We start from the raw sequence: 21,727 nt of genomic DNA, 5'->3' as shown, positions 1-21,727 counted from the left end.
TGGTGGGTGCTTGCGGGGGCCTCTTACACATCCGTATCGGGGGCTAATCGAGGGCGGGTGCTAACAGCAGGTTGAACAGGTGCTTTTAGCCGTTCCCCCAACCTAATTGCCAACTGGCTTGTGCCTATATGATTGTTCCATAGTTTATAACCATCTGATTTCTTTGACAAATCTAGATTTGGGCAGAACCGCCACGACAACGTCCCGGCAAGGACACAGGGCGTTTCTGTGCACATACCTTGTGGTATGGGCAAGACACGACTCAAAGTCGTATTTGGCGTGGTCGGGGTGTGTCTAACACGCCACGACTGCCAAACAGACCGTGCCGCCATGACACGACCTGTTGCCACCACTACCGTTGTATAGGGTCTTAAGATGGAAAAACAGAGGCATCACAAGATCATTACTATTGAAGGAGATGTGCACACAATAATAAAGACATGTGGGTCGGAATCAACAAGCACACCATGAAGATAAGAAATGTAATGAAAAGAATTCATGAAGAAACGAGTTCGTTTGAGAATATCAATTTTAAACTCATTGCTCGTGAAAGCAATTTTGTGGCTCATCAACTAGCCAAATTTGATTTTTCGAATAATGTAACTCGAAGGTTGGGAAGGGAATCATCTCTCACCTTCTATACACTACAAAAATACATGTTATTTGTGACGGACCATTTCCGACAGAATGTTGATAACCGCCGAAAAAAGTCATGCTTTTCCAACAGTAAATGGAAATGTCGTCGGAATTAGTTCTATTTCTGACGGCAAATTTGAAATTTGTCGAGAGTAGTCGGTATTAACACGGGTTTGTAATAACCAAACGACGGAAATACTGAGCTCTTGTTTGCTAAAATTTCTTTGTTCCGACGGCCCTTCTTTCCGTCACAAAAGGCCCTATTATGACGGCTTGTAGAACATTTTTCGTCGAAAATATGTGTTCTTAAACGGTTAGAAAAGTTTATTCGTTGGAAGAGGAAATAATTTCTTGGCGCTAAGATTTTTCAGCCAAAATTTCCTGGAGATTTTCCACGAAAGCTATTTTTGTCGGCTTTGTCCGTTAAAAATAGATGCCTTAAAATCAGTCAGTCAGTCCCCACGACCTACACCCAAATCTTTCCATCTCTCGCTCAAAGCCGACGAAAATAGATGCCCTAAAATCAGTCGGTCAGTCCCCACGACCTACACCCAAATCTTTCCATCTCTTGCTCTCCATTCTCTCTCACTCTCTCCATCTCTCCCTCTCCATACTATCTCGGAAGATTTTTTTATCGAAAATCAAGTAAATCCTTTGCTCCCTCTCTTTCTATCTTTCTCTCATTAGTTCTATAAGATTGTTGAATCGAAAATTAGGTAATCTTATTGTTGAATAAAAAATCAGGTAAACTCCATAGGGAGAATTACTGAATCTTCCGGACTTTTAAATGATCTTTACATAAATCTCCATGTTTCTTTTATAATTACATAAACCCGGGTTGTGTTAGATTTAATTAGTTGAAGTGTAATTACTTATACGCCCATTTGCTAAATTTTTTTTTTTTTTTTTTTTTTTTTTTTTTTTTTTTGAGAATTCGACTACGGTTTACGTTAGTCGTTACAAGGCATTGATGCATCATAGAGATGTAATGAGCACGATAACCGCCTACTTTAAACTGAGACTGAAAGAGGCCTAAAGCCCGACAACGAAGAGGCCTAAAGCCCGACAACGAAGAGGCCTAAAGCCCGACAAATTATTACAGTATTCATAGCCTACATTACATAGGATAAATCTTGATGGCAACTGCTTCCACCGAGACTCGATCCCACGACCTCATGGTCTTAAGAGGGGTGTCCAACCGTTACACCAAAGGGTGGTGGACCCCCATTTGCTAAATAACCAAGGTTTCTGAAACCCAAAAACTGGGGCGCCTTCGAGAGGAAGCAGAGGCGCTTATAACATTCAGCCTTCTTCTCCCCCACTCGATGACCACCTGTGTTTCTCTCTGTTCAGAAATCCCCAAATCAACTCGATGGATCAAGGGAATCAACTTGGATAGTTTCAGTCCAACGTACTAGGGTTTCATTAAATCGATCTCCAGGTACTCTCTCTCTCTAACGCTGATGTCCATGCACACTAGGGTTCCATTCAAACAACCTCTCCCAACTCCATACGATTGCTCTTTAATTTTGCTTTCTCTATTTCTATCTTTCTCTCACTAGTTCTGGTTCTTCTTTCTTCCCAGTTGCAGATCAGGTTCCCTAATCTGCAGCCATGTCGACGGTAAGATCTCCGACCAACCGCTTTCATTTTCGCTTAATTTGTGTTTTCCTTGAAAATGATTACTCTGTCTTCAGCTCTCTAGATCTATGATCCTGATCTTGAATTTTCTGTTTTTGTCAATTTAAATATCATTCCCCCAGTAGTTTTAATTAAGTTGAGAGGTTTTTGATTCAAACGTATGGGCCACAGATGAATTAACCACTCTTACAAGTTTATGGTTTTTATTTTGATAATGAGAAGCAGTCTAATGTTGAATTAATTCTTGATGATCCACTCATTTGTCATTGATCATGTGAGCTAGGGTTATGTTCTTGCCTAACAAGTGATATTTTCGGTTTCCCATCATGTTGAACCACAATTCTAACATAAGTAGAGTTCAGTCCAAGAATTATTGGGTTTCAGTCACTATCCTTACACAGTGTTGTATTCTCTCTCTCTCTACTTGATTCCGCTAGCAAAGGGTTGAAATTGCGCAGTGAAATGATTACGGTGACCTCAACCATGCACGATATTGTCATGATTAACCTCAGATTCTCAACTGTCCATTTGATAGTAATATTGAGATATTCTTTTTATCACTGCTTGTCAGGATACGTCGGGGATGACACTCATGGATCTAATTACCTCCGACCCTTCGTCAACTTCCGCCTCCACTTCAGGATCAGCTCCTTCTACTCTTGGGAAACCAGTCCAAAAGCCGGTACAAGTAGAAAAAAAATCAAAAAGAGGTACATTAATGCAGATTCAAAGTGATACTATAGCAGTTGCCAAAGCTTTAAATCCTGTCAGAACAAATATGACGCATAAACAGAAGAGAAAGGTATTTGCATTTTCAATTTTCTCTTTTATTTAAAGTTCCAATCCATCATTTGATCTTCTATTGAAATAGAAGTAAATTTTGGAGGATTTCATTGTATATTGATGCTAAATCTTTGGCGTACTTTTCTTGGGAAACTAGTTGTTGCACATGGGAATGACTCTCAAGAACTTCTATTTGTTTACTTTTGAATATTTTGTAGCTTTCTGTATATCCATACCAACATAAAAAGCTCGGCAATTTTATATCTGTTAGTCTCAGAATCAATTGTTTCCTTGTGCAGCCGGTTTCATATGAACAGCTTGCAATGAGTATTCATGAACTCGCTGCTACATCTGATCAAGTAACTATTATCATTTCATGGTTTTATTTTACTTCATCGTGTAAACATTTACTTCAGTTGCTCAATGTATTCCATCATGCTTTTGGACAAATGTTTTAATCCGCCACATCTTTGCTCTGTAGAAAAGCTCTCAAAAGCAGTTAGTGCATCATGTGTTCCCCAAACTTGCTGTATATAATTCAGTTGATCCTTCTGTTGCACCATCTCTTCTAATGGTATGCATCTTATTCCCTTTTTCTTTGTCTCTCAATGATTGTCTTTTTACTTGTAAGTAACTCATGCCAATCATGGTATATGACATTGAGATTGTATTGTTAGGTGACTGCTGATGTTTTGTAAGTTCAGTGTTATGGAATAAGATAGCATTCCTTTAAGACATGTTTCCTTACGCGAGCTAGTTGTAGTTGTATACTTGTATAAGGTTCTTCCTTATCCTGCTTTTTGTGCATTTCTTTCCGTTGTGTGTGTGTGGTGTGTTAAATTCATATAGTTGGAGTGATAGTGTTTCAACAATTATTTTGAATAACTTGACATTTATGCCTATAGCCTGCTAGAGAGTCCTACTTGAACTTTAACTATCTTAAATACTCCTAATTTCTATCAAATTTGTCGTGTAAGTATATCATCAAAAAGATAATAACAAGATCAATATCACTTATAGTTGTTGATCTACTAAATATAAAATTTGTAAACATCCTGAAATGCCTTTTAAGACCAATATGGGCTTTAGAACCTCGTCATGCTCTCAAAACTTGTAACTTATTTCTTCAGAATTCCTTTGCATGACATGGCTGATACACCTTGTTGGATTTTGCAGCTTGATCAGCAATGTGAGGACAGGAGTGTTCTCCGCTATGTGTATTACTACTTGGCCAGGATTTTATCAGATACTGGTTCACAGGGTTTAAGTCCAGGTGGTGGGATCCCCACTCCAAATTGGGATGCGCTTGCGGACATCAGTGCTGGTGGTGGGGTTACAAGGGCAGATGTTGTACCTCGAATTGTAAATCAGCTTACGACAGAGTCCACAAATGCTGATGTTGAATGTAAAGTGGTTCTTATCAAGTATACTCTTATGTTCTGTTTTCTCTATTTGATTACAAGTACTTGGTCTAGGACCTTCCCCTGACCCAGCCAAGACGAACCTGAAGCCCGAGTATCTCGGCTTGGTATTTCTTTTTATATAAATGTATGGGGAAGCAGAAGAACATAGAGCTGAGAATCTTAAAAAAAAAGAGCAACAGCAGACCTGTGCTGGACCAGTGCAGTCTGCTGCTCGAGTAGCAAGAGGTACAGGTTTGACCGAGTAGGAGCGACAAATCCAAATCTGCTTGAATTCGAGCATATCAGTTGCTACGAAAAAGTAATGTAGATCGTAGAAAAGAAGAATAGCTAAACATTTCCAATACTTCACAGTTTATCATTTCAAAGTTGAGGTGTTAACTTTTCTTATATCTATATAAATGATCAGAGTCGCTAGATGAGTCAAGCAGCTCCCAAGTCTTCTGACTTTGCTATGACTTGCCCAGTGACTCAGACAACTGCTCAAACTTGGTACAGATCCGGCATAGGCTAATCCTTGCGTGTTACTCTAGAGTTTCACTACCTAGATTTGATTTTCAATATAATAATATGCTTGGCACTGTTTAGAAGTTGTACATTGTTTTGAAGCTACTTAATAGTGGTGCAATTTTGATAAGTTGAGATTTAGGAAGTAATAGTAACCTTCTAGTGATGGTTTAATGCCTGAAGAATAGCAAAATTGTAAATCATTAATTCATTATCTTAAAAATTATTTGTGCTGCTCATGTAGTTTATCTTTGAAACCTTCAAAATCGTGGACCTGTTTCACAAAATCTTTTCAATGTCTTCTGGCAGTTTCTTAACCTTATTAATTTCTTTTTGAAGTTCATGCACGACGAATTGCTGCTTTGAAGGCCCTTACATATGCTTCGTCAAGCAACACTGATATTTTGACGCAACTATATGAAATTGTATTTGGTATCCTTGAAAAGGTGAACATATTTTTCTATTAGAATTCTCATGGTTGGGGAACAATCGGCCACAAAATTTTCTTCGCTAAGTCGTGTAGACAAAGTCTTGTATTGCTTAGTAGTTCTCCTGGAAGAGAATTACTATCTTTTTTTATTACATTTTTGAACCCTATGGTCCTTCTTAAATGTGAACACAGGTTGGTGACACAGAACACAAAAGGAAGAAGGGTATATTTGGTACAAAAGGTGGTGACAAAGAGGTATGCCGATGCACTTTTGGAGTTGTTGAGTTATATTGTTTTTAATACTTCTTATATAATAAGTAAATGTGTATTTGATGTCACTAGACTAACTATAAAGGCTTGTTCTCCACTTCAACTTTGGATTTTATTTTTGAAACTTTGAATTCATATTAAAAGAAAAGGGATATGTACATAGTGGGCAGAGCCAAAATACAACCACATATGTTCCTAATCTAAATGTTACATCATCAGAGCCTCCCAATTAGGAAAAAACGTCGAAGAAGGTTTTGTCCTTTGCGGCTTTGCCGAAGCATTGGTCCTACTCCAATGAAACAGTAATGCCAGGATATCCTCCACTGCAAGAATACTATTTGGATTAGATATGTTAAAAAGATTATCGTTTCTGTCTTTCCCTATTGCCCACATAATTGCTATTGGAGTCATGATCCGTAGCTCTCTTCTGGATTTACTTCTCTTCATGTGAATGAAGAAAGTGAAATTGCTAGTTCTTTAAGGAGGGGGAGACTGGAAGTAGGTTCGGCGTTTTCCACATGCTCTATGGGAAAATAAATTGCTTACTTTTCTATTCTAAGGAGGTGCATTTGCAACATAAACAAGTCAATTTCCAACTTCGTATAAGTTCTCTGTAAAACATAAGTTTGCCGAAATGTCACCTAACCAATGCCGCTTCACGGGTCAGGCAGCAAACTTCCATAATTGTTATCTTGCTACTGTTTGAAGAGACCTTTTTAATTCTTTGGTCGTGCTTTTTTGGTAGACGCACCTGATAGAACTTCATAAAAGTGCCTATGAAACTTCGGTTTTTTTATTTGTAACGTGCTATGAAGTGTATGTGATGTAGGACAGAAATGGGAAGTTGGAAATAAGGAAGAAAATAACTTGATTATATTATAGATATAAGAAATAACGCACTAGTATCACACCAGTACAAACTAGGAATCACTCCTAGAGCCCTTAGGCATCACACCTTTGGGGTATTTGCATCACACAAACACATAAAGCTTAACTAGCTGCTGGAATACTCTCTGTCTGTCCTCCAAACAGCAGAATTACATGCCTTATATAGGCCTAAAACCCACCTTTGCTATCTTTACTTGTAGACTATTGAACTTCTAAACTCCTATAGCACTAAAAAACATTATAAAGGACATTTAAGACATTAAAGAGACACTATAAGACATTAAAGACATTAAAGAGACACTAAATGACATTAAAGACACTTAACCATCCTAATACTTAGAAACTAGTAGAATCTCCACAAAGACATGTGGATCAGGCCCGCATTATTCAAGGTTCTAAGTGGGCCATTCATGCAAGACACGCCAAATCAGAATTTGGGTCTGGCAATCCTTCTTTTGACGTCTCTCATATGCCTTAAACAGTTGCTGCCATTCATCTCTATCAGTATGCTGGTTTGTAATGCTGATCGTGCATGTGTTTATACTTTATACTGTCCTCTTTGGACAGTAGATGAGAAAATTAAGATAGAAGTTGCTATGGTGCTATTTTTTGTTGATATGTGAAGTATTTCATTTACACCTTCAGTTCTCTCCATTTGCGGAATAATTAAGTTTCATTAGTAAGATTTTTGACCGGTACATAACTTGTACAGTCTGTTATTCGGAGTAATTTGCAATATGCTGCTCTTAGTGCGTTGAGAAGACTTCCTCTAGATCCTGGGAATCCAGCATTCCTCCACCGTGCTGTACAAGGGTGAGCTATTTTTGTTTATGTGTTGTGTTCTTTGTTTGGGTTTCTTACACTGGTTAGGCGGAACATAGTCGTCTAGCAGTATCCCACTCTAATTTTTGTAAGTGTACACTTCTAATTTAAGTATCAGGTCTTCTGTGATTTGGGGATGCTCCAAAACTGTAATCTTATTCTTGTGTCTAATAGAAACTTTATTGGTGATTCAGCTACTTCTTTAATCCAAAATCTTGGAAAGATCAATAACAATAGGTCTAACTGCCTCCAGTCTTCAGCCATATCTCTTAGTTTGGAATCATGCAAATGTGCAATGTCTTGGGGTTGTGTTTGATGTATATATATGTATATTTGTTTGAACTCGAAGATTTTTTTCCGTGGAATCTTTTACGTCTTTTTATCCTTTATCATATTAACTTGTACCATCTTACTTTTTCAATTTTCAGTGTTGCTAAACTCTGTTGCTACTCTTATATTGTTAGTTGCTAAACTAAGAAAAATTTGTTATTTAGGGTTTCGTTTGCTGATCCCGTTGCTGTGAGGCATGCTCTAGCAATGATTTCTGAGCTGGCGACTAAAGACCCTTATTCCGTTGCAATGGCATTAGGTAAGTTAGTTAGCTTCATATGTTACATGCCGTTTGTCACGCGGATAAACTGTAATAAGTTACAGTTTACCAGTCCACTCATCAATAATCACAATTAATTTGAAGATGCATGTAAACTTCAAAAAGATATGCTTGAAGTTAAATATCTAAGCTATTTCTCTGTTTGTAATTCTAGTTGGTCACGGGTAGCAGACTAACATTGTCTTGTATTCTTTTATGTAGGAAAACTTGTGCTTCCTGGAGGTATGGTTCTTCTTCTTCTTGGTTATACCGGACATTTTAACTTTATTGTTCAGAGGACAGTGTTCTAGGGAACATCAACTCCCAGTTGTGTAACCAACTATGACTTTGCACAACGTTGGAGGCTCTGGATTCAACATACTTCATAAAATGTAGATGAAGTGCTGAGTCATAAGCTAAAAATAACATCTAAAATTGCCGAAGCTCATTAATTAATCTTGAAAGTTTATCCTATTTCAGTATTTAGTGCTATTACCAAGTTATGCTAATGTCTAACTTTATTAATTTTATGAACATTCTTTTGTTCTTTTTTGTTATAAATATTCTGCAAGGATGGAAAAGTTTAAGATAGCTTTCGTTCTAACTCCATCTGTTATAGGTTAGTTAGAGGAAACTGACATTTAGCTAGGCCCAAGTTTAGAGCCTGCCTTCACTCAGTATATGCTACCCACCAATTTATGTGTGTATTAAACAAAATCGAGCTTGTTGACCAAGTGAGAATGAATTAATTAAACTACTTTACGAACATATACCAAAATATCCAACAAACTAAGTTACACAATTGATCATGGTCCTTATTTATAGAATTTAGTATCTTTCCCAAAGGATTTTTAATTCTATTAAAAGGTTAACTGATTATTCTAGAAAAAAACTCAAATTGTAAACCTTGTAAATTTGATAATTTAAAGCTACTAATACATGGAATCTTGACAAAAATTTGTCACATGTGAGATTAAAAAGTGATTTTTATTCCGCCTGATTGTCAACTAATCTCTTTCCATTCCTTAACATTCTCCTATATTTTTCTTATGTTTTAATGTATCTTGGAAATCAAAAATATAAAAAAGAGATGCATTATGTAAATACAGTAAACAATGAAACTGGGTTTACAGATTTGCCTTTTAGGTGTATTTCTTGCATGCTTATTTTCTGGCTCGGGCTTGCCAATGTTATGGGTTACTCATTTATCTGTTATGGAATGTTCAACCAGTAAGGCATATTTAGGTTACTGTTGCTAAGTTGGATAAATATTATATGAATCAGGGGCTTTGCAGGATGTTCTGCATCTGCATGATGTGCTTGCAAGAGTCAACCTTGCCAGATTGTGTCACACAATATCAAGAGCTCGGGCATTAGATGGTACAGTTAGCTTTATGTTCTTAATTTCCAGTGCAAACTAATTATATTAGTAGAGTCACGGTTTATATAACTTTATTCCGTCTTTTCATAAAATATAACCTAATTCTGTGTGCAGAGAGACCTGACATTAAGTCTCAGTTCGCCTCTGTGCTCTATCAGCTTCTTCTGGATCCTAGTGAAAGAGTTTGTTTTGAAGCAATTCTCTGTGTATTGGGCAAATTTGATAATACTGAGAGGTATTCATATATACTTTCCTCAAGTAATCTTCATTTCTAGTTTCTTGGTCGGGAAATGAACATCTTCTGAACAGGTGTTCTGTGTTCATATTGTTTTTCAATTCATTTCTTGCTCAAACAAATAATCTATTCAATTGGACTGCATTTGTTGTAGGACTGAAGAGCGAGCTGCTGGTTGGTACCGGTTGACCAGAGAGATTCTCAAGTTGCCGGAGACACCATCAATGTCTTCAAAGGATAAAACTGTCGACTCCAAAGATGTCCTTCCACCAAAGCCTGTTAAAGAAAAATCTTCTTCGAAGACGAGACGTCCACAGCCTCTTGTCAAACTTGTAATGAGAAGGTTTGCGGGGTTCATATCTTTTCTATGTTGTTGTATACTGATTTTCTCTGCTGACGAAGTTCTTGCATGATATGGATTTTAAGGGGCAAAATTTAGTTGAGATTTTACCAAGCTTCTCCTGATTTTCTTAGTATTTTGATTATGATCCCTTTATTCTTATATATCTCTATTTTGCTTTAGACTGGAGAGTTCTTTCCGGAGTTTCTCGAGACCTACACTTCATGCCGCAGCAAGAGTTGTACAAGAGATGGGAAAGAGTCGAGCTGCAGCATTTGCTTTAGGGATCCAGGACATTGATGAAGGAGCACAACTAAATGAAGCTATAGACGAGGATGTTAACGAATTTGCTGAAGGTAGTGTCTTTATTGTGATGATGGTCTATCTCTTTGATTTTGTTCTTAAATTTGTGTAAAGCATATGTGAGTTTCTAATGTCAGATTTCTCGGTTGTAGTATGTGATAAAATTATTAGGAGCATCTGCTGATTAATTGACTGGTCGAGAGTCCACTTGGTAAGGACATGTGCTTTATCCTTGTGGATTTCCATGCCTACCATCGACTTCGCAAATTTTGATGACCTTTTATCCTTGAAGAAAGACTAAGCAGCTTATATAGTTTATTCTTTGAAACTTGAAAAATAATGGAATAAGCAAATTCAATGAATAAAAAAATTAGTCGCATAATGCTGTTAGTTCATTCGACCATGCATGCTTATTGTGTGTTGTCATTTGACTCATTTTTGCGACTTTTGTACAATTCTCATATATCTTACAAAGTCAATTTCTTGATAGCAAATAATGGATTAGGGGTTTGAGAATCTCTAATTTCTTTCTAGTTCACTGGACCACATAATCAGCCTAATGGGGGTGGGCGCAAAAGGAGCATGTGAGAGTCCCATATTGGGGTGCAATGGTGTTTAAAGTAGTTATTAGGGCAGCAGCTGTTAGGGTTATAGAAAGGTTATAAGTCAAACAAAGGCTCGTCCGCGAGGCCATCGGGGCTAGTCATTGACTACAAATAGGAGTACAATAATTACAATCAGGATAAGTCTAATTTCTTGGAAGCCTATGAACTGTTTATAGCCTATAATCACAGCATTACTTATTTTTTTCCATTGAGAGTTGGATCAAATAAGACGTTGGTTGCTCATTTTCTGCATCATCTATTGAGGATATAATTCTATTCTTTTTTTATGTATATCTGTAATGTTTATTATGATGTTCTATAGCCCCCAAGAAGTCTTCCTCAGTATCTAATGGAGCTGGAGGTAAGGACACGATTGCTAGTCTATTAGCTTCATTGATGGAAGTGGTCCGAACTACTATAGCATGTGAATGTGTATATGTACGAGCTATGGTAATCAAAGCTTTGATCTGGATGCAAAGTCCTTATGAATCCTTTGACGAACTAGAATCTATAATTGCATCTGAGCTCTCCGATCCAGCTTATCCGGCAACACTACTAAATGATATCTTGCTCACTTTACATGCTCGGTTTAAGGTATGTCAGCAAATGCTTCATAATTTATTTTTTCCTCGGAAATATTGGTATGGAAGTAAAGTTATGTTTCTTGTTTGTAAGACATTATTAGTTGATGTATATTCTTGTAACTATTTGGGAGATTAGATTTTTTGAGGGTCTGTTACTTCTCAAGTGTTGAAAATACATTTTCCTGTCTTTCTTGAATAAACTTGTATACCCAGCCATGTCAATGCATGGTCCTCTTCTTTTGTCTGATGAGCTAAGGATCCTTGAAAGCAAACTTTTCCTGCTTTTGGTAAATCTTTTTCATATCATGGTACTATTCGACTTCTTTTTCATTTTGCTACTTGTTTTGCAGGCAACTCCAGATATGGCTATTACCCTTCTTGAAATTGCTAGAGTTTTTGCAACAAAAGCTCCTGGAAAGATTGACGCTGATGTGTTACAGCTACTGTGGAAAGTAGGTTTAAACTCTCCATTTGACATAGGAAAACCTGGAATTATCTTTTCGACTTGTACAATTTAAACAAGTAGTTTTGGTCATGTTCTTTATCAAGTATGACAATAATAATGTCAAAAAAAAAGTATGACAATAATAATACTTAAGATTACAGAAGGTGTCAAATATATTAATCTTAATCTTTAATGTCTTCTAATAATATGAAAACCTGGAATTATCTTTTCGACTTGTACAATTTAAACAAGTAGTTTTGGTCATGTTCTTTATCAAGTATGACAATAATAATGTCAAAAAAAAAAGTATGACAATAATAATACTTAAGATTACAGAAGGTGTCAAATATATTAATCTTAATCTTTAATATCTTCTAATAATATGTTATTATCACAAGATCTTTAATAGGAATATTGATACCTTACATCTCTTGCGGAAAAATGTTAGAAGACGCCTTAATGCTTAAATTTCTGTTTCTCATTCACAAATTGCTTTAGATCATACCTATCTAATCATGTAAATTGATTTGGCTGACAGAACAATATACCTTTTTAAATATCATGCTTAGTCATTCAAGCCAGTCTTGAGCATCGCCTGTTCATTTATCTCCTTTCTTTTTATCTCCATGTGTCTTAGTTCAATAGTTTTTCATCTTGTTTAAATCTTGCGTAACTTTCTTTGTCATCTTATAGTTCTCAATTGTTATATACGATCCTGTGACTCTTGCATGCCTTTCTCTAGTTATATCAATCAGTAGGTCATTCGTAAAACTTAGAAAATTTTGGGGTGATATACTATCTAATTATCATTTATAATTTCTTCGGGTTGTTATTGTACTAAACATTTAAATACGAATTGAGTGAGCTGATACTTCGGAATGACATCCCGTTCACTTGCATGACCTGTTGACTCTGTTTAGCATGTACTGCTTGGTTTTTACTTGGTTACTAACCTTTGCATCCTTTTCAGACATGTCTTGTTGGAGCTGGACCAGATGGTAAACATACTGCTTTAGAAGCAGTGACAATAGTTCTTGATTTACCACCTCCTCAACCGGGGTCAGTTTCTGGAATTACATCTATTGATAAGGTTTCAGCGTCTGATCCAAAATCAGCTCTGGCGTTACAGAGATTAGTGCAGGCAGCTGTAAGCATGAATTTTTCTGCATTCTCTTAAAGTTAAAAACTTTTTATAGTGCGCACATTACTTGCACCATAATGATGCAGTGAAGGCAGTACAAATCTGCTTGAAGTAATGTTACCACAAGCAGTCATGGGTTCGCTGTGGCTTGGGTGCTTAGTGTGCTTGAGTTAGATTCTTGACGCAATAATAAGCTAATATCAAGTGTGATATTGCAGGTATGGTTCCTTGGAGAAAATGCAAATTATGCTGCATCTGAATATGCATGGGAATCTGCAACTCCTCCAGGTACTGCATTAATGATGTTAGATGCAGATAAAATGGTGGCTGCTGCTAGTTCTCGGAACCCCACTCTAGCTGGTGCATTGACTCGGCTACAAAGATGTGCTTTCAGTGGGGGCTGGGAGGTACTTCGCATCTTACTTATAGAGCCCTATTTTGATCATTTGGTTATCTTTCTTTTTCTTTTTGGGTGAAAAAAACCTAAATTCTTTTCCCTGCAAGTTACTGTTGATTTAATTACGTGAACATATTTTTTACAGATCCCAGCTTCCTTCTTTCTTATTCTTGTTTTATTTTTGGATTTTAACATTTACATGACCTTCACTCTTTCTTCTTAGGGAAAAGAACAGAAAAGATAAACAACCTCTCTTTTCTCTTGCTGGCATAAAATAATCTCAGAATAGAAAGTTCACACCTCCTTTATACTCTCCTAGAAGCTATTGCGAAAAGTTGAAAATAATAACCTTAATATAGAACCTAAACAAATAAAATGTTCAGTTACAGTCACGAACATAAATAATGTTCTTCTTAGATCATTTACGTCAAATTTGATATAAGAATATTTGGTTTTTTATGAGGATATGCTAAGAGTTCTACAGTTATGTGATATTATTTTGTACTCTTTTGTCATGGTTTGATTGGTGATTCTAGGTTCGCATTATTGCCGCTCAAGCTCTTACAACAATCGCAATTAGGTCCGGGGAGCCTTTTAGGTTGCAGATATATGAATTCCTACATACTTTAGCACAAGGTGGTGTACAATCTCAGTATTCAGATATGTATACCAGTAATGGTGAAGAACAAGGGGCTAGTGGCACTGGTCTTGGATCATTAATAAGTCCTATGATAAAGGTTCTTGATGAAATGTACAAAGCCCAAGATGAATTGATCAAGTAAGAGCCAAGACAGGCGATTTGATTTCGTATTGAATTTCCAGTTTATTTTTGGATCTTACCGTTGTTTTCTCCATTCCCTTGCAGGGATATGCGAAATCATGACAACACAAAAAAGGAGTGGTCAGACGAAGAACTTAAGAAATTATATGAAAGCCATGAAAAGCTTCTTGACCTTGTTTCCTTGTTTTGTTTTGTTCCAAGAGCGAAATATCTGCCTCTCGGACCCACAAGGTACTCATTTTCTTTTAAACATCGATTATTTTAAAGTGCGTATAGTTTTATGCTTCGAGGCCCAGTATTACTTCGAGGCTCAGTTTGTCGCAGTGACCGGTGAAATTGGTTTTACTGAGTCTTCTCTTGCCAAAGGCGGTAGAGATTGTCACTGGACTCATGCTCCATCTTTGGAAAACCACAGTACCACACAAACAACTTTCTTTGTGTATTGCAAATACTTTCTTGTTGTAGTTTCATTTGCACATGCTTTCTCCTTTAAACGTTTCCATTAGAGAGCGAAACAGTGCCTTAGGATGGAAAGCTTGTAGGTTGCCCGAGTCTTTGTGCATCATATTCTGTCCTACCTTTTGTTTGACTAGAGTTATTTATTCGAATTTGCTGCCCATTTCTGCAATTTTAATATATTTTATCTACTCGAACTGCTTATATAAAATCAGGAAAGAGTATTAAGAGTTCGAAAAATAGTTTGATATCTCTATTTCTCAAGGGAGAAGATTCCCTAGTTACTCATTGAAGAAAATATGAGTAGTTTAAAACCCTCATGATACGGACAAAGTAAGTTTATCTGACTAAAGTGTAACCCCTAATTTGTATGATTGTGGAAATAGACGTATAAGATAGAATTTGAAGTTAATCTAGCTCTGTAAAAGGATCCCTCTGTAAAATATATGTTCAGAACTTCAGATCTGCTAATTCATGATGGCTTAAATTTCATTTCCTGGGATGATCATGCGTAAGTTGAACAGTTCAACAAAGTTAACAACAGGAAACGTAGCCATCACGTGATTATCGGAGTGGCATGGCAATATCAGTGGCTACTATTTGTCTTAAACTTGTAGATCATTAGCTGTGAGCATGAGAGAGATGAAGAGAGAGTGAGGCTAATCTCCAAATTTTTATTGGAGAGGAAGAAACGAGCTTGAGCATGTAGAACTGCAAACCTACTTTACGACAGAGATGCTCACTTATCTTTTTCCTTAAGGAAGCTCACCGAACATTGGAGAGAAAAATTTCCATGGCTTATCTATTCAGTGCGCTTAACACCACTTTACCTTAATTCGTTCCTTGTGATTTTCTCCAAATTTAGCTTGATCTGTTATTAATATATATGCTTACTCTTACTCTTATAACATGAATTTGTTACTTATAATTTTTATTCATGTAACAGTGCAAAACTTATTGACATATATCGTACGAGGCACAATATAAGCGCATCAACCGGTTTAAATGATCCTGCTGTTGCTACAGGGATTTCTGAACTTGTCTATGAAACTAAAGAAACACAAGCAGAGCCTGACACACTTGATGATGATCTAGTAAATGCATGGGCAGCAAACTTAGGTGACGATGGTTTGTGGGGAAACAATGCACCAGCTATGAGCAGGGTAAGATTTTAAAGAAAATCACAGATACGGGATTCATTGTGTTTAACACTTCCTACTCATTTCCAGCGCAAGACATGTTCTTGTCCCTTCAAAATCTCTTTCTCCAAATGGTTTGGTTGCTGTATAGTCTCCCACTCAGATGTTCACCCGATCTTTACTTTAACTTGCAGGTAAATGAATTCCTTGCTGGGGCCGGAACTGATGCTCCAGATGTCGAGGAAGAAACTTATACTTCTAGACCATCAGTTGGCTATGACGATATGTGGGCAAAGACACTTCTAGAAACTAATGAATTGGAGGTATTTATTAGAATCTCATTGAAGTTGCAATGGATAGAATAGAATGCTGGTTTTTCGAAGCTGATAAAGAAACTCATTTGTCTGCAGGAAGAGGATGCTAGATCAGATGGAACATCTTCTCCTGAGTCAGCAGGATCAGTTGAGACTTCCATATCATCTCATTTCGGTGGCATGAGCTACCCCTCTTTGTTCAGCTCAAAGCCATCGGGCTATGGTGTTTCACAATCCTCGGTATAGACCTTCTTGGTTATGTGTGCTCTGTTTAACTTTTTTCGCATATTTAGTTATAACAAAGTCAGCAAATTTAGTTCTTATTCACAGCTTTTCAAAATATCTTGCCCATTAGTAAATCCGCTAAATTCGAACTTATACATGAAAAGTGCATGATAATCTAGATGTTTTGTGATGAACCGGCTTTGGCTACTTCTGTCGGAGTTTCACGGATGATATTTTCTACAACATTCTTAATTGTTTGATGTGATGCTCTTTTCCTTGTGCACGTTTTAGTCCCTACCATGGCTATAAATATTGGTTAGTACAAATACGAAGCGATTATCATTTAAGTAGTTGCTTCTTGGTTTATTAACTATTATAGTTTGATCACAATGGGAATTTGAGATATCTCTTTCAATTATATATAATGGCTTTTCGACACTTCATTTCTGCAACCAAGGCTACACATCAGTTGTGTAGAATGTATGAACAATGGAATGCTACCCTCAATCTAAACTGGCATTTACTACTTCAAAGTCTTGAATTAACCTAGTATATAGAATTGAACCACGGATCCGATTGGTTGGAAAGAGTGTAAGACTTGAATACGCACAAATATTTGTCGATTAGAAGTTACTCATATATTTATCTTTGGTATGACAGGAGAGGTCATCGGGGCCAGCTGCAAGCAGATTTAGCAACCCTTCTTACAGTACTCCCTCTATATATGAGAGTCCAGTTTCTACGGTCCGTTTCGTATTCTATTTGTGCAAGTTCTTTTGCAGAATCGCTATCTAGTCAGATCAAATTTAATGACTAGCAGTCATTTTCAGGTTAGAGAAGAGCCCCCATCGTATAATTCATCAGTTATGCAGAGATTTGAGTCTTTTGAGAATCCTTTGGCTGGACAAGGCTTTGGATCTCACAACGACGAGGATGAGCCAGCTTCCTCAGAAAATTCACAATTTGGGAAAGCACTATATGACTTCACTGCTGGTGGTGATGACGAGGTCAGTTGAATTACCTGCTTTTTGTGTACCTTTTAGAAAGTAGTCAAGAACACGAACACTAGTATTCTATTAGTATCCTAAACTTTATGAGGTATTGTATAGAATGAGTGGCAAAGACTAATATGGTAATACGGATTTAAACAAATGTAGTGTCATTTTACGGTGGGACCAACCTTTGTTGCATTATATGCAAAAGACGTCAACTTAGAGCTGTACTTTATTGTTGTAGAATGGTCATGTGGAAGTTCACACAACATGTCCATTTAGTCACCACATTAGGCCAACTGAAGCAACCAGAGTATATGAATGGCTGCTACGAGTATACGAGTTCCCCCAACACAAGTACACAATACGATAAAAATTACTTAAAAATAAGAATCCATTTTACATAAGAAAGTAGTATCCTTGATCTTGAGAGGCTAGACAGTATTACAGTTTCATTAATGTGATGTCTTTATAATGAATGGACTTACAATACCCATGGCTAGGGTTTTATAGACCTAAATTCGACGTGGGTTGAGGCTTGAGAGCCCCAGCCATGTGGTTCATGGGGGCTGTAGCAGTTAACTCCATCATTCTCAGGAGTCTTGACCACTAAGAACGCTTGAACATCCTTGGTCATGTTAGATAGGGTCTGCAAAATACCGCCTATGGTGAACTTGAAATCATATTTCAATATTTGTATTAACAAGAAAATTTAAATTATTATCCTGGAATATTGACTTCCTAATTTATGCCCTGGTGGTTTTAAGTATGTGCTGTTCGTATTCGATGAAAGTTTTAGGCATAGTTACCCCACTTGAATCCAAAATGAAGTGTGAGTATTTGTAGTTTAAACATAAGTACAGCTATTCACAGCACAAACATGTTGACTAACTAGTAACTATAAATTGGTCCGTATTTACGATCCTAAGAAAAGAAAACCTTAGCATAATAGGGGTGGTGGTGAATGTTCAAAAAAATTGATGAAATACCAAGTGGAGTCATATTTTACACCCTACAGTCCGCAGTAAGTATTACGGCTTGGAGATATTGCATGTGGGTACTACAGAAATAGTAATTGCTTGTTATCTTGCAGCTAAACCTGACAGCAGGAGAGGAAGTTGAAATTGATTATGAGGTGGACGGTTGGTTCCATGTGAGTATTCCTGACACCGCAGTTCTCTCTACAATTGAATAAGTAAAAAACATATGCTCAATGATTGGAACGGTATAAGAAGCATGGAACATGTTTTTTCAGGTCAAGAAGAAAAAGCCCGGGAGGGATGGAAAAATGGCTGGATTGGTCCCTGTCCTTTATGTTAGCCAATCTTGATATATTCTACCATTACTCCGATGTTTGATCCCTCATTTCATCTGTCCTTATTCGATCTCTTCTCCGATATTATTCTCCTTATTTAGGGCCTATTCTCTGATTCCACCACCTTTATGGGAGTTCGTTCTGGAAGATGGTATTCTTCACTTTTCTTCACCTCTGTTATGAAATTGTCTTATTCAGCACGAGCAGTTGAAGTCTGTTTTACCCACCAAGTAGTCGGTTTTCTCGCATCTCTGTCCTTATATAGTGTACCATATTAGTTTGATTTTGTATCTGTGTGATCTTGCCAGTTACGGTTTCACAATTGTTGTTTGAATAGCTCCCAGAGTGATCATTCCTCCCCCAGTTTGTTTTCTTTACCTTGACTTCGGATTTCAGTTCCCGAGCCTATGGTGGTAACTGTTGCTAATCAATGTCCTGATTACTTATCGGATTCGTTTTGTTTACTGACTAAGAGATGGGCCACTGACATTATTGTGCTACAGACTGGAGCTATCTCCGAATGACGCTGTAAATCTTAAATTCCCGGCAGCAACTGAAACGGTTTGGGTTCTAGAAAGAGATGCAAATTATTATTGATGTCGAACGTGTGCTATTGCTTATTATTATATATAGTACCTGTTGCTGTTGAGGTTTTGTTACTTTCTTGAGTTGAGAATGGTGTCTCGTTTTGTTGGTAATTAAATATTCATTTTTCTACTTTCTATTTCATCCATGGATTTTAGTGTATTTGACCTTTTCAAATTTCAATTTGTGGTGACAAGGATATGTAGGAAGTTCGAGTGGAGAGAGCACTTGGGGCAGTGTTTTAAGTTTCGGTCTCGATCTATTCTTTAACAATATCTCCAATAAGCTACAAGCCTACAACTTTTTGTTCTTGCTAGGGGGGACTCTGCTGACAAGCACGTCAGAGCTGCCAATTTTGGCAAGAGTGATGGGTGAAAATTTAGATGGTCGGGGCGGGAATCAGGTTGAGCTCGTGTGCTCATGGGCACTTCTAGTATTGGGTTTTCGTGCTTCGAATATCATATATAAAAGACCAATGGACTTCGTTGGCAGGATCGAACTGGGCAAAAGAAAGACTTCCTTGCACATTAGCTACGATGGGTACCAACCTACGACCGGCTTATCGGCTGGGTATTGGATTCATCCACCTTAAGATCTCTAGAAAATGAATTTTGCTAAAAAAAAAATAGATACTACCTCTGAACCCTAATCTAAAATAATTGTTAATTATATTTACAAATTGTGCATAAAAATGGCTGAATTGAGTTCTTTCTTCTGTTGATGTACAGTAACTAGAATTTAAGATGTCTACATGCAGTATAAAAGTCACTAATATTTTTAGAAGATTTAAGATTGAGTTGGGAGAGAAAAACTAGTTGCAACAGAGCATAATGCATTATCAAACCTATCATAAACCAATGTGTCCCTCTTATATCCCTCCATTTCCCCCTCGGAAACCCAAACGAAAACCGTAAACACTCTTTCTCACTTAAACGTCTCTTCTTCTTCTCTCTCTGCACAACCATTTGCTCCAAGCATCTGAACCTTCAATCTCAGCAATCGAAAAGGCTTAACGTTTCGAACAACTGAATCGCTTGATTTAAGAGACAAACAGGTGCATTTTTTAATCGAAACAGGTTCGTCAGAAAACATTTAGGGTTGTCACTTTATGAATCATCCGTTCGTTCGTTTTTATATAAGAAACATTAGGTTTCTTAAGTTTGTTACAAAACAGAACTTCCTGACTAACTTTCAAACCAACTCTCCAACCACTTATTCTATAGACACCCCTCTTTCAAACCAACTCTCCAACCACTTATTCTATATCATCTGTTCTCTTACCTCAAGTATTACCCACAACTAAATTTTCAAGTTCATGGTTTTATGCTTTCAACAAAAAAAAAAAAAAAAAAAAGTTCATGGTTTTATATTCAACCCATGATCACATCTCTGTAACTCTGTTCATGTTTTTATAACCGACCCGCGACCACATCTCTATTTTGATGTTTTGACAAGCGATCCATGATCACATCTGCTTTCATGTTTTTAAATAACTGAACTCACATTTTACCAACAAGAAGGGCCCAAATAGTAAATTAATTGGTAATAAACAAGATGGCCAAACATGAATTAGCCCAGAAATAAAAGTCGACCTTACTGGGCAGGATGAAAAACTCATGCATGATAACTGTGTAGTCAGTTATGTGTATGAAGAGAGAAAGACTTTCAAACTTGACTGCCCTTATTTGGGATTTCGACACACATGGACTAATTCCCCAGAGGGAACACGCAATATACTTTCTAAGCTTGACAGGTGCTTAATGAACATTGAGCTACTGTGTGATAGTCTCACATCGCTCATGCGAGTGTCTGGAACATGGGCTATAGGTGTATGCTCAAGCTTGGTAAGTGTTGAGACCTTTTGGGAGAGGTGCGAGGGTGCTGCAGAAAAGGAGGACAATATCGGTAACTGCTGGGCTTGGGGCGTCACATACTGGATTTATTCCGAGGAGCAAGAGCTACTTTCCTCCTGCCGGGCTGTTCGGATCACATCTAATGGTGGTCTCTTTGGTGGCTATTCAGCCGTCAGGTAAAAGACAATTCAAATTCTTTAATTGCTGATGGGAGGAAAGGGATTTTATTGACATGGTTAGTGAAGCATGGGAAATAGACGTAAAGGGCGATTCAATGCATCAATTGGTGATACGGTTGAAGGTCGTCAAAAATCGTATTATCCAATGGAGGGGGGCTAGATTTCAGAACATGCCAAGTCAGGAAACTACGCTTCAAAAATGGCAATAGACAGCTCCATGAAGAAACAACAGTCCCGTGTGAAATGGTTAACCGTGAATGATCAAAACACTAGGTTCTTCCATAATACGGTAAAGGAAAGGTGAGCAAGAAACAATATAGCAACAATAAAAATCGAGGATGGAACCGAGTTCACAGTTCCTCATGCAATCCCTCGTGCTTTCATTGACTACTTTAAACAGTTTAAGGGGCAAACCATATTCAACATCATGATTAGATCAGACTTATGTTGCATTTAATTATTCTTAGCAC

At 37.2% G+C, this 21,727-nt stretch overlaps 1 protein-coding gene across 3 annotated transcripts; it reads left to right on the top strand.

The window, feature by feature from the left end:
• Nucleotides 1–1,899: 1,899 nt before the first annotated feature.
• On the top strand, nucleotides 1,900–19,387 carry LOC147532828 (SH3 domain-containing protein). 3 transcript variants are annotated; one of them, XM_086645416.1, is made up of 28 exons: nucleotides 1,961–2,077; nucleotides 2,222–2,259; nucleotides 2,849–3,079; nucleotides 3,360–3,419; nucleotides 3,542–3,634; nucleotides 4,237–4,465; nucleotides 5,328–5,434; nucleotides 5,611–5,673; nucleotides 7,289–7,389; nucleotides 7,893–7,987; nucleotides 8,210–8,230; nucleotides 9,272–9,367; nucleotides 9,483–9,603; nucleotides 9,758–9,946; nucleotides 10,127–10,299; nucleotides 11,174–11,445; nucleotides 11,786–11,887; nucleotides 12,851–13,027; nucleotides 13,240–13,428; nucleotides 13,955–14,196; nucleotides 14,284–14,430; nucleotides 15,602–15,818; nucleotides 15,989–16,117; nucleotides 16,205–16,348; nucleotides 16,994–17,077; nucleotides 17,164–17,340; nucleotides 18,419–18,478; nucleotides 18,581–19,387. In XM_086645416.1, exons 2-28 carry the CDS (start codon nucleotides 2,251–2,253, stop codon nucleotides 18,653–18,655), a joined length of 3,603 nt encoding a protein of 1,200 aa, XP_086501542.1. In that variant the 5' UTR covers nucleotides 1,961–2,077; nucleotides 2,222–2,250; the 3' UTR covers nucleotides 18,656–19,387. The 3 variants fall into 3 exon arrangements, with proteins under 3 accessions (XP_086501540.1, XP_086501541.1, XP_086501542.1); XM_086645414.1 differs by lacking the exon at nucleotides 8,210–8,230 and having other exon boundaries at nucleotides 1,900–2,077; nucleotides 7,893–8,008; XM_086645415.1 differs by lacking the exon at nucleotides 8,210–8,230 and having other exon boundaries at nucleotides 1,901–2,077; nucleotides 2,228–2,259; nucleotides 7,893–8,008.
• The last annotated feature ends 2,340 nt before the right edge of the window (nucleotides 19,388–21,727 follow it).

This window comes from Eschscholzia californica, unplaced genomic scaffold (assembly GCF_041429995.1).
Source record: "Eschscholzia californica isolate CP2 unplaced genomic scaffold, dmEscCali1.0.p SCAF_6, whole genome shotgun sequence".
NCBI classification, from domain to species: Eukaryota; Viridiplantae; Streptophyta; class Magnoliopsida; order Ranunculales; family Papaveraceae; genus Eschscholzia; species Eschscholzia californica.
The sequence above is the reverse complement of the archived record's forward strand: the minus strand, read 5'-3'. Positions and strand labels throughout refer to the sequence as shown.

Bases quoted from the DNA above. Each gene is read 5' to 3' on its own strand.
- LOC147532828 (XM_086645414.1), top strand. The intron at 3,080-3,359 runs GTATTTGCATTT...TTCCTTGTGCAG, and splicing joins CGCATAAACAGAAGAGAAAG to CCGGTTTCATATGAACAGCT. The intron at 9,368-9,482 runs GTACAGTTAGCT...TTCTGTGTGCAG, and splicing joins AAGAGCTCGGGCATTAGATG to AGAGACCTGACATTAAGTCT.